The sequence below is a fragment of the Meleagris gallopavo genome, chromosome 8 (genome assembly GCF_000146605.3).
Source record: "Meleagris gallopavo isolate NT-WF06-2002-E0010 breed Aviagen turkey brand Nicholas breeding stock chromosome 8, Turkey_5.1, whole genome shotgun sequence".
Taxonomy (NCBI): domain Eukaryota; kingdom Metazoa; phylum Chordata; class Aves; order Galliformes; family Phasianidae; genus Meleagris; species Meleagris gallopavo.
In genome coordinates, this window is record NC_015018.2 from 5,397,106 (window position 1) to 5,410,483 (window position 13,378).

Consider the following 13,378-nt stretch of genomic DNA (forward strand, 5'->3'; position numbering starts at 1 on the left):
AGATTCACGTATGCAATGTTTGATGTGATAGCCAAAACCTGAACCTCTCTGACTACCACAGGGCTACCACACTTCTTGCAAGGACTTTTTGCCCAGATGTGCGTGTAGCATAGCAAAGACATTGCTTAACATATATCCAGTAGAACAGAAACTTTCAATAAATACTACATATATCGTGCATTCACAAGAAATCTCAGTAAATCTGTTATTTCCAGAATGCAATAGGCTGAGTACACCCACGCTAGCTTCAAAGCACATTTTGCTTACTACCCCACAATATTACACAGCTTATAAGCATGTGTAACAGTAACTCAGTTCAGGCTTCCCCACATGCAGAAAGCATAGGCAAATTTATGACGTCCTCAGAATCAGCATAGGGAGGAATATCCAGGAAGAAAATAGGTTATGGAAGATGCAGGCCTATCAGTGGCATTAGGTAGTACAGAACAGTATTTGGTTGGGAAAGAACATGCTTGGTCTTTGTTTATAATGCAGAAACAAAGTTTTGTTGTCTGAAGTGTTGGAGGCTTTTTTGTATGAAGCTAAATTTTTGAAAATATGCCCTTCTTTGTGTTCCCACATCTTCCACACTATGACAAATATAGAGAAGCTCTCCCGTAAATCACAAATACCTGATAACAGAAGCGAAGCCTCTGAGTACACTCAGCTTATTATGCTACCTTAATGGCCTCAAGTTGTGCCAGGGGAGGATTAGGCTGGATATCAGGAAAAACTTCTTTACATAAAGGGTTGTTAAGCACTGGAATAGGCTTAGCAGGGAGGTGGATGTGGTGCTCAGGGTCATGATTTAGTGGGGAGTTGTTAGGGTAGAGTGGTTAGGTTGTGGTTGGACTTGATGATCTTTAAGATCTTTTCCAACCTGAGCAATTCTATAATTCTATGATTCTATTCTATGATTCTATCGTAAATGGACTATGACTCTAAGAATTTAGACTGAAGTACCATGGATATAAAATGCATCCAGTTCAAGGGAATCAGAGCTCAATTCTGAGTAGTTTCCTGTTCAAATCCATGCACATGCTCCATACATGCATTCATCATGATTAACGTTTCTCTAAACCAAGCTAAACATTGGTCCCAAGGTTATCATTGCAGTCTATGTATTATTATATCTTAAAATTAATAAATCCTGTAAATAATTATTTCTTCTCAAATGAAAGCCTCTGAGATTATGAATATAGATATTAAGCTTCCTAAAAGTCCAGAGCATCTGCTATAGTGCACTGTAAGAATAAAACATTCAAAAAGAACAGCAAGCTCCTTAGTTTTCTGGTAGCAACATGTATTCTTTACACAGATATTGAAAGGACTTTGTTCAACTGAAAAAATCACAAACTCGCAAAGACCTGAGCTCTGTTTCATTAACACTGCACATGGTAAAACTAAGCAGAAGCAAAATTTCCTTAACATCTTTGTCATTAAGGAAAGTAACCTTAATTCTGAAGTAATAAGATAATTAATCTTCTGCTATAAAATATTTTATACATTCCATTTTATGCATATTTATTATTTTCTCACAGCTAAAATGTGCAAACTTTTAAAGGAACAAACAAGCTTTGTTCAAAAGGTTATTTTTTGACGAAAAAAAAATCTAGGTTATTCTTTTTACACCAAAAAGTCTTGCAGATTAGCCCGACAGTGCTTATTAATATAACACACATTTGTTACTGCTATATTTTGATGAAATCTTCCTAAGAGAGAAGAAACTGTATTTTTAACAGCTTTTTATATGCATACAGCACAAAATCGGTGCTTGAATATGATCTGAATCTCATCCATAACTCTGCAATTTGGCTGAGAGAACAAAGCATTTCTTTGTGTATTCAATAATGGCTTCGGCAATCTTATTCACACATTCCTTTCTTTTCTAATCAACAGAAACTGGCAGAATTTAAGATTCACAATTAGGGGAAAAAGCAACGCCTAAGTTTATAGTCTTGAAAACACCATTTTATTCAGAGCAAATAATAATCTCTCTTCTGTTAAGAACCTCTTAACGCAACACTTGTCAAGCTGTTTTGCACCATGTGTTTCTCTAATGAACTTTGCTCTGTTCACTTTTTGCACCCTATTAACTGGCAGAGTGTTATACCTCTAGTGCTTCCCCTCAGTACCGCTCAGCTCTCCAGGGATCATGGTACAACTGTCTAGTGCAAAGTTTAAAGGTCAGCACAGGCAATCTGGAAAAAGAGCAATTCAAAATTAACAGCAATTTGCATACATTCTGTTCATTCTTCTGAATTGTTTTTCCTTATGCACACTGTAAACAAATTAGGGCTGTAAAATAAAACCAAAGTTCACAAATTTGCAGTTCCTGATACTGTACTTTGTAATGCCACGTAAAGCCAAGTTTGTCCACTTATTATCTAAGTTCTTAATTATGTTTCATGTAATTAGTTGTATCTTTCAAAACACTGCGTGCCTGAGGGGTGTGGATTAGGAATGCACAAAATGGCTGTTTTAATAAGTCACGCTGCTGTATGTAGATACCCTTTCCTTTGAAAGGACTTTCTTGGCACTAGAGTTCAATGAGAACATTTAAAACACTTTGTATACTATTTAAAGTCACTTCTGCTAAGAAATGGAAAAACATCCACCAGAACTCACGCAATCAAACTTCGTTCTCAGATTCATCCGTGTAAGCCAAGACAGAATTTAACCATTCCTTGTAAGCTTGCTATAAACAGCATTTGTTGACACGGTCTTGCTAAGCTACAACATGTACTGTTAGTACACTACATCTTTTAAGCATACCAATGTTTGTTTAAAATAGCACAATTTAGCTAATAAAACATTCAAGACTGATGCACAATAAGGTTGAAACCAATGCTTCTAAGTTTATTTTCGGTTTTGAAGTAGAGAATACAAGCTTGTGTATGCTGTCAGCTGTTCACATGCCATATTAACAAACATGTCCAAATTGTAAAGCTTTAAATGTATTTGTACATTCATTTTATTACTAGACTGTTTTATCCATGTTGGCACAGGTAATCCATGCAAGCTACAGTTATTCACACCTCATAAACCATGCTGCATTCTGACCTGAACTAACTAAGAACCTCAGAAAAATATGTATCTAAAAGCAAGGGCACTTGTGGCATCAAGTCAACATGTAAATATATTATAAAACCTAGGCTTCTATGATCACTGCAGACAAGAAATCACTCAGTTTCAAATTCTGATGTTTGTAAATACTAAACAAATTATTATCTGCTACCTGGAGACAAGTATTACAAATAAACATTAGCATTCCCAGCATTAGACACTAATGAGTGTGTCTGGTGCTGTGTATGTTCACATTATTAAACATAAATATGTCTTTAAGAAAACATTTCACCCAAAGTACTGACCACTGAAGGACCAAAGTAAAATATTTTTCCTCGTTTAAAATTGCAATATGTGAATCCAGTACATTACAAATTAACTCAGAAAAAATAAGTCAGATCAGTGGTTTTCTTTTCAGATAATAAAAGCAAAGCCTTCTTTGGTAATCTTTACTCTCTTATGCAAAAAGAGCAGAAAAAGAGAAAAAGCATTAAGGTCATTTTTGAAGCCATTGACTGAAAAGATACTGAACACATTATTAGATAAAATACCAGTATTCTTATTTGGTCATTCAGAGGTACAGGATCTTTGTTTTATTACGTAAAGTCCCATGTTAATTAATATAAATATTTAGAGGAACTTATGACTTATCCCAGGCATCTGTTACAAGACATAAAACATAAACAAGTGCACATTATTCATCCTGCAAACACGGTTTTTGTATAGCATTTATATTCAGTGATAGTTGAAGGGCCCTGTTCTGGATTATTTAACTATGCATCTTTTCCTCCATATCACAAAGGTGACATACGGCAGAAGTGTATCAGCAGTTATGTGGGATTCTATCCCTGTGAAAGTTAAAAATCTACATTACTATTCACAAATTTCTGGTTCAGATATGTGCAAAAATTATGTAAGGGCAGGTAAGTGGATTCTCTATTTTTGGACCTTATTATGAAGCAGCACAAGTCAAAACAGGAAATTTATTACATGATAATCCTCAGGGTATCTCTGTTTTTCACTCAGAGATATCACTGTACCTCATAAACTGATATGTAAACTAGTTTTAATCTCACTTGCTCAGACACCAGCTGGAGTCAGGGCATGTGTTACAGTGCAGATTACCTGTCCAAGGAAATTTTCAGGACCCCTTCAAGTTAGTACAGCTCCCCCTGAAATCTCTACTGCTGCATTTTCACAGTTGCCACTGCACAAGCTAGCTCAGCTATGCCTAACATATGTTGCATTCACTCTTCTGCAGTGTTGACTTCTACTAGATAGGATCCTGGATCTTCCTTGCTCACTCATTCGGTATACATTCATACTGTATCTTGGGACTATTGTCACTCTTTGTACCCCAGTTTCCTGTGCCAAGCCCTTTCCTTGACCATAGCAAGTCATGCTGGCTATTCTCTGCTTCCTCCCTCTGCCTCAACCGAAGTATCTAATATATCAACTTAGTGCAACTGGCCTTACCTATCTCCTCCCCCTCCTCCAGCCCCAGCTTCCCCTGCCTCCCCAGTGCTTCACCCTTCTACACAATACCAGAGGCCCTCAAGCCCCCCTGATTCTGGCTGCTGCAGGTGCTCTGCCCTCTTTGATCCAAACCTCTCTTCCCCTGCTCACACCGAGACCCCAGATGGAAATCCTCCCACATCCCATAGTTGTCCACCTGAGCTCCTGACGGGAAGTCCTGAGCAACTTCATCTGGCCATCTTGGGGTCCCTTGTGAATATGGAGAAGAAAGAAGCATCTTCAGCCTGGCTGCCTACCACATTCTCTGCACAGACTGTACACCCCTGGTTAAGCTGCAGCCAATCATCTCTGACCATCTCTTAAAATGCTGCATCCTTCACAGTACCAGCAAAGAGGAAGCTCTTAGGGACAGAAAAGGTGGAGAGAGACACACACATAAGCACATAGATTAGATCATGACATTCTACTGAGGTGTCACATGCTCTAGCAGTCTGTGTTGTGCCAAGGAGTCAGACTCCCTGTTTTGAGAGTTTGATGTTGGCAGTAAGAGACTAGTCCCAGTCAGTGGGTAACACAGAAGTCTGCCCAAGGAGCATCTTCAATGCATTCAAAAATTAAAAGGAAGTATAGAATTGTCTCACTCTTATAAAAACGTATTTAATGAATCAAATATGAGTAAAAATGTATTTAACTTCCATGATTATAGTTTATTCCTCTGGAGAATATTATGAGCCAAATACCTGGGTTTTGTAATTAATGGAACCATGTTTACATCAGCCCAGCACTGACTGAAAACAGAAAATTTGTTTCCTATAGAAAAACAAAAACAAAACAAAAAAAAAAGCTTTGCATATAATGAAGTAGTGTTATAGAATAACTAATGCATTCAAAATCTGACCCTGTAAGCACTCAGATCAGATCCCTGCTAAGATCAGTGAGAACTAAGATACCTGCTGAATAAACACAGGTCATACATGTCTGAACTGCCACAGGCAGTTATGGTTGTTATTTTCTTCCAAGATGTGGACTGCCTGCAGCTAATTTAACTCACATTTTAACCCCCCTTTTCTTTTATTTCCTCCTCCCCACACTTCTCCCCACAGCTTTGGATAGCTTTTCATCACTAAAAAGACACACCTATGTTCTTAGAATTGGCATTACCTATAGGAGAGAAAAGACAGACAATGCCAAGTCATTCCCAGTTACTCAAAACACAAGGTACAGTAGTGTGCAGATAGCACCAGAATGTGGCCCACAGAACTCATTCTCACCCTCAGAAATACTAATTAAAAACTGTCAGTACTGCAAGCTGTCAATACACAATCATAATTTTCATTTAAGCAAATTAATAAAACTTGAATATTGATTAGGCTTTCCATTTTAACTCCATTTTCTATTCAACAGAACTGCTGCCTCCAATACAAATAGATATTTAAAATTAGGAATTCAAAATCACTGCTAGTACTACAAGTATTGCTTTCAAAAAAATCAAACCAACCAAACAAAAAGAACAGTTTTATAAATGTTTGAGCAACTTCGAAGTTTTTTATAAAATATTTAAAAATAGGACTATGATGAAGTGACAAGGCCTACTGTCGTACAATGGCAAATGCTACGATGTAGAATGTGTTATATTTAAACTGAGGAAAACAGTAAAAAGCATCTGTCTGTGGTGTTATGCTGCCCAATGAATTTTTATCAACATTCATTTACACTGATAAAACATTGATTGATTACATTCTACAGGAGAAATAAAGGTGCCTTTTTTCTAGGTATGTGGGATAGATTTGGCAACTTTTGCAAGCCATCTCCCACTTTCTAGCTGTACTAGATAGAAATGTGTCTTCGTTGTTAATCACTATTAAAGATCCAGAAATGGGTTCCTACCTCCCACTTATATCAATGGACATTATAAACCAAAGTAATATTCAGGTTTTTTTTTTCCCACAAGAGGAAAGGCAAACTGGTTTTGAATCAATAGCCGCAGTTCCTTTCCAGCCAGCCTGATTCCATTCAATTTAAGAGCAGGCTGGACAAAGCCAGTTATCCTTTTCCATTAAGATTTGAAAGTGAGATATCTACTGCTCAAGTATTAGCCAAGTGCACTAGCAAGGTTGACCCAACATGTTTTCCTCAATCTTATTGGGTGTGGAAAGAGTTAATTCCATTTCCACTCCATTCTCAAACTAAGCTACTCATTGTCTCTTAGGCTTCAGAGCTACATATGGATTCAAGGCAAACTTCTTATTTGGAAAGAATCTAAAATATTTGATGCTATGAGGTAGCACCACAACATAAAGGAATAGCACACACTTTTCATAGAGGAAACCCTAACCTATTTATTTCCCTTTGAAAGCTGTGCCCTTTGGTTCTACTGATTATTGTTCGTATAGCACTTACTCATTCTTTTTATGAAAGAAAATGAGCTATTACAAGAGAGTGAGTTATTACAATAACAGGACTTTTCCTGTTATTCTTAAACACTAGTGTGTGGTCTAAGCAGTAAAACTGCTGTGGGTAGTTCATTTTAAATTCTATTTATATATTACGTTTTAAATCACAGGTTTTAATCAGTATTTCTCCAAACTGCTGCACTAATAATCTGTTTTTAAATGGAGTATTTAATTTGGTTTTGATTGTTCATTTTGTATGAACCACGCAAAAGCATGTTCTGCTCCTAAGAAACGAGGTTAAAATGAAACTTTAGAAATATCAACTTTATAGCTTCTACCAAGACAAATGCTAGCCATGGTTATCAACTTTATAATTGCTCATTTAGTCATCAGGTTTCCCCAGCATTACTGACTTCCAGCTCTTTTTTTAAACATTGATGGCATGGGCATGCTTCTTGCACAGTGGCTTATCCTTCTTGGAGTAGAACGGTTGACCTTCCAAATTCACATGGCATACCTAGAATTAGAGAGAGACAGAGGGAGAGAGAGAGAGAGAGAGAGTTAGTTTAGGTCTTGGTTTGGTTAGTGGCACACTCAAACACACACAGGTGGCTCAGACTTCAAGACCTAGATTCTGACCCCTGCACTGCATGATTTTACATCGGCATGGTCCCAAGTGTACCTCCTGCCGTGGCACCACCTGATACTCATTCCCCTCATTACTTGGGTGTTTTTGTGATCAAGGAATGACTCAATCAGACAGCTGGTATCACTGAAATTGTGAATTATTCTTCAACGAATTAAGCTCACTACCCGGCTTCATAAGTGCCAGCGTTGACATAGCAGAGTGTGTGAAAATGCATAGCTAAGGGCAAGGTAGCCTAGATTTAGATCAACTTTATCTCTGCTGGAACTGTGCTGATATCCACACTGGGCAGCACAACAACACGTGAGGTCAGAGTTAGCTAAACCACTTAAGGAAGTCAGTGCATTAGAATCTAGTAAATGTTGTCCCTGCTTGTGGCAGGCTTAAGACCAGTGAGAGATAACATCAGTGATGCGCTGCTACGCGGGGAAGGAAAAACCATGTGAATGGATATGAGGATAAGCACATCAAAAAAGATCTTGCATTTGACTTTTAGCTCACTGAAAAAAGGTGGAATTAGCTTCTACAAAAACAGCTTAGAGAAATACATTAACAAAAAGGATGTCACCTCTGCACAAAATTGGGTTGCTAATAAAATAAATACATAAGGATGCATCTAGGTGAAAAAGCGAAAACAAGAAATGGAAGTATACAGAGAAAGTGTCCTTTATAAGTTACAAACAGCTGTTGGTTTGTGAAGGAAAATGTCTGCCTTGGTATTGCTTTCTATGTTCAAATTTCCAAGATATTTCAGTTTGCATAGAAAAACACCTTTGTGGTACTCACTTCCACATACACTTAAAGGATCAGTAGCCAGTTTAGCCTAATATATTTATAAATATTTCTACACTTTCTGCTATTCAACTGAATATTAAAGTTCAACAAATCTTAGAAATTGTCACTTCTGGTGTGGCCAACATACTATTTTTTTAGCTAATTAGAGGTTCTTTTATTACCTTATGAATAATAGGTTGGGGAGCAGCACAGCTGTATTGGAGCCATATGAAAAGTTCTGCTTATCATACACACGTAACTGCTTTGTGTGCAGTGTAGGAATATGGCCACACCATAACTGATGAGCGTGACCAACTTCTACATTAATTACTATTCATTCTCTCTAAACAGATTCCTTTTTGCAACTTTCAATAAGAATTCTGAATGGAAATGCAAACTCTACTGCTTTGTAAGTAAGATTATGCCTATAGTCCTCAATTGTATTGATTTATTTTAAATCCTGATTTATCTGGTAAATATTAGAATAATAGCAAATAGTGCTAGGTATAAGTGTACATAGAGACTCTCTAGAACTGTATGATTTATTAAGGAGCATTCGCTTGTGCTGGTTAAATTTAAATTTAATTCTACTAAAAATTTACAGAGCAGAAGAGAAATGAATCTCATCCCTCTCCATCTGTAAGTAAGAAATGAAATTCAATCCCTCTGCATCCTAAGGCATATGTTAGTCATTTCTGCTTCCAGGTCTTCTGGTGTTACTTAACAATTTATGATAAAAGCATAAAGAAATGAGATAGTATTTGGTATAGAACCTACAGCACAAATGAAGCAGGTATCGTGCCAAGTATGTCCAAGGGCTTCAATGAATTTATCTCCAGCTTCCACAGGAAAATCACAGCCATGGCATTTTGTGCTGAACAAAGCAATGTAATCTAAAATAATAAAAAAGCCAACTTAGAACAAACTCTTAGCATAATCACATTACACCCAAAAGAAATAGAAAGTTTCCAGACGATAATTTTTTTTTATTATTTTTGCTCAGATTTTCTTACTATATTCATTAAAACACTCCCATAACAGAATTTTAGAGCTGCATTTTTTTCCCCCACTATTTAAATACAAATTCAGTGCAATGCCCTGTGGCTGTACAGTACTACAAGTTGTCATCACAAACACAGAATATGCACTTAGAAGCATAGTTTTAAGTTTCCATGAGTAGTTTTATTTCATGTTGAAATACTGTGGTTCTTCTGTATTAACAAAGAGTATTATAGAAACCCCTTAACTGCTGCATAATACATCTCTATTTTGAATATCAAGTCCAACTTGCAAATAACTTGAAAGAGACAAAGCAGAATCTCAAACTATATATGGAATTAATGAAAGTGATTAGAGGCTGTGGTGAAAACTGCAATTTTAAAGGGTATCAAATCAGTCATGCTGTAGGATTTTCTAAGAGTTACTATGATAGGAAAATCTGATTTTTGCAACCAAAAGGAAGGCATTTCCAAAGAAAACTAAGCCAGAAGCACATTTACAGGACATGGACGGGCTTACAGAGGGAATACCAGGTTAACCCTTGCCTGTGTCAGGCCACTACCTTTAACTCTTCTGTATTTTTGGAAATCCTGACTTTTTCCTTTCTAGTCAGCAAGAAGCAGCACTCAGAAAACAAAATCTGCACTAGCATGTGTTGCACACCTGAGCAGAGCTATCTTTTCATATAGTGATCCGTTTTAGGTTGGGATAGAAGCATCAAACAACTTAGAGAGAATTTGGGCAGCAATCCACACATACTGTATAGAAGCACTGTCAGAAGAAGAGTTTCTTACACAGTAACAGGAAGATTTTTAGTGAGCAGAAGATACCAGGGAAGTTATGGGGACAGGAGCAAATGTGAAGGGAGAGAAATTAGAGCTAACTGTTATAATAGGTTAGGGAGATAAATGAAGTCAGGCAATCTGGGACATAGGGACAAAAAAGACCAGCACTCTGCCAACCTATCATTGAGTAGAAAAAATATCAAGAAGGAAACATTTTTAGATGTGGACAGTGGAGGCAAAATACACTCTTGGTTGGGTAGCTGGTTTTATTTTGTCCAGCAATTGCATTATTTGTGTGTTGCTTCCGTACAACATAAAGCACATGAATGCTAAGCAGAACCATACAGCTTGCTGTACCTTTCTCACAGTAAGGTTCTCCATCTTCCATGTGAAAGAGACTATTCCCAAATGGCTTCTTACAAGCAGCACAAACAAAGCAACTTGTGTGCCAAGTCTGTCTTAGGGCATGCATCACTTCCTGTAAAATAAAGAAACAAAAGTCTCCAGCAGAATATCAAGCACTGCAACTACCTACTGGAGAAAAAATACAAGGCACAGATGCTCAAAACTTTTCACTTTTGTTTCAGGCAGTTCCTTTTCTCAAAAGAAAGAAGTATAACAGAAACTAAGCTCCACTGGAAAGAGAGAAGTACAAGTACTGCAAAATTTCTAGAGCAACGTATTTGCCAGAATGAAACAACATAGTTCAGCCAGCTGTTTGTATCAACATGCCCAGTTGCTGTCTCAGAGGAGATTCTACACAAAGGTTTAGATTTTTTTTCTCCTTTTTTTTTTTGACATTATGAACTCCTCAATGCAAGCGTATGATCTGTTATTTAAAGTTTGAAGAGCAATTTCACCTCTAAGACCAAGAAATGCACAAAGGGGATAAATGATTTAAGTCTGATGTTTTCAAAGCAACTTAGATTATGTACTCATTTCTTCAAGCTTCTCACAAGAACTCTTTACAAACGTGATTTAAAAAAAGTTACTGGATTATGACTTACATAATTAGTCAAAATGAGTCTGTGCATCTGTTGCTAGGCCATGTGTTCATCACAAAAAAGCAAATTCTGCACATGTTCTTTACAGAAGAGAAGCTTGACAGTGTACAAGTGGCATTTTTTAAACATGCTTGTGATCCATGCTTTGTATAATCACAAGCACTGTAAAGCTCCTAAGTTTCTGGCACCAAATTGAGCTGTCTTTAAACTCCCACCATTCTCAATTGTTTCTTCCTCTCCTACATAGTCGCCTGTGTTCATGAACAAGTGTTTGCAGGACAAAACCAAGGAACTGACCTTTCTTTGGCAGGCTACTTTAACCCTTAGCAGTTCTTTAGTTGTGTGTGTAGCCACATAAAATCTTATCCAATATCAAGAAAAGGCACAGGAAGTAGGAATAGCCAGATTCTAGCATGTTCTTTTTTCCGTCCAGTATGGAGCAATCTCTATTCATTCTTATCTTGTCATATGTAAGTTCTGCAAGTCCAAAAGCTGCCATAGTATGCTCTAATGTATAGCTAAGTACCTACTAATTTGTCAGTCTTGTTTGTCAATGTTTGAGAGCATATCTCTGTCAAACTGTCAGAGGGCTAGACGCTTAACTGGAGTAATTTAGCTTGGTTAACTTCAGTGAAACAGTGATTAAAGCAGCTGAGAATCTAGATTCTATTTTACGTTGTTTCTGATTAATACATAGATTCTGATTCTTTGAAACATTTATTTCCATTGACTAAGATAAAAGAGACTGAAATCCATTTCCACGCTTTAAATCAAAATAGTCTAGTTTATGCTTTCCATATAGAAAATCATTATTGGGTTTCATTAACTTTTGCTACTGTTTGCAAAACAGTTATCACTGATAAATAGGCTTGGATCCATTTATGAACCTCACTGAGCTAAGAAGCAAAGAGCAGATAGAGAAATCTTATTAATATAAATAGAGGCAGCTGGCATCTTTGCTATTTTCCTGATGAAAATCCATAATGATGGACTGATCTGTGCCAACATTAATTAGGTAAGTCAGGACTCTGCTGTAAAATTACTCCTACTGCTGCAGAGCCAGAGCTCCACCATAAGCGTCTGATGCCGCCACCCCTAATCAGCAATAGCAGAGTAAAGCATCTCTCAGCCAATGCCAACATTCAGACAGATGTCAAAAGATGACAGCTAAGCAGTCGAAATGGATGTGGTATTTCTTTCTTCTTCAGTAAGAGAATCATAGCATATATGCGCTGTAATTGCATGCATAAATAAACTGCTAGAAGTATCTTAGTGTATTCATGCCTCATTATCATCTATGGTATGCATAGAACATATTTGCTTGTATCTAGGCATCTATTTTAAAAAGTTAGCATCTATTTTTCTCTTTCTTCAATTCAGATCATTTTATTTACTGTTTTTTTGTTTGTTTTTTTGTGTTTGTTTTTGTTTTTGTTTTTAACAATAAGAAGTCATCAGCATTCCTCTCAGCAGCTGTGCTGCTAGCTAACAGTGAAGTGCAGTATGAGCATCTAGCCTATCTAAGATCAGTCTTCTCCATGGAACTTTAGATTAAGTCAAGTATTAAAACATTCCAGTTCAAGTCTCCCTTGCATGAAGACAAGGAAAAGATAGATAAGATAAACATCCTGTGTGCTTGATAGCAGTGAACTATCCAGAAATTGTAATGTGTTTTACACCTGAGAGATGATAATTGGATTACTTATTCTATCTAGTTGGATAAAGTACAGGAATAGCCAAGATTTTGGTTACCTAGTGATTATTATAAAATAATGTGTTCCTTGTTCCAATATTATCAGCAGGCTAAGGAAGTATTATCAAAAAGGGAAGAAATAATAAAATAACTACAATCATTGCTTAGAGTTTAAGTTATTTCTAATTTCAATGGATCACGTATAGTTGAAGTAATGGTTCTCTTTCTTACCCCCATGATCTTAGTGTGGCATCTGGAGCAGGTTGGTGCAAAGAACTGCTCATAACAGCGCTCACAGTATACGCTATTCTGCTCTTCCACAAAGCACATATCAGCCAAGGATGTCTTGCAGTAAGCACAGTTGAATTCTTCTGGGTGCCAAGAGCGACCCATGGCTACTAGGAAAGGACCCCTGTGAACAAAGATATTTCTTATTGCAAAGATACTGAGTGACCGCGATTACAAACCCATTTTGCTAGATGCTGCATCCATGTATAACAAGCATTCTATTCAAATTATGAAGGTGCATATTAAAATAAGAT

At 36.9% G+C, this 13,378-nt stretch overlaps 1 protein-coding gene across 13 annotated transcripts in view; it reads right to left on the bottom strand.

Moving 5' to 3' along the window:
* Window positions 1–2,833: 2,833 nt before the first annotated feature.
* LDB3 (LIM domain binding 3) overlaps window positions 2,834–13,378 on the bottom strand; it is a 119,870-nt gene continuing 109,325 nt past the window's right edge. For 12 of the 13 annotated variants that reach the window (XM_019617460.2, XM_019617462.2, XM_019617464.2 and 9 more), the window contains 4 exons: window positions 13,068–13,248; window positions 10,497–10,617; window positions 9,133–9,248; window positions 2,834–7,452 (listed from right to left, as the gene is read on the bottom strand). In XM_019617460.2, coding sequence (XP_019473005.1) covers window positions 7,363–7,452; window positions 9,133–9,248; window positions 10,497–10,617; window positions 13,068–13,248 — 508 coding nt within the window. In that variant the 3' untranslated portion in view covers window positions 2,834–7,362. The remainder of the gene's footprint in view (window positions 7,453–9,132; window positions 9,249–10,496; window positions 10,618–13,067; window positions 13,249–13,378) is intronic. The other variant, XM_019617461.2, reaches the window with a different exon arrangement.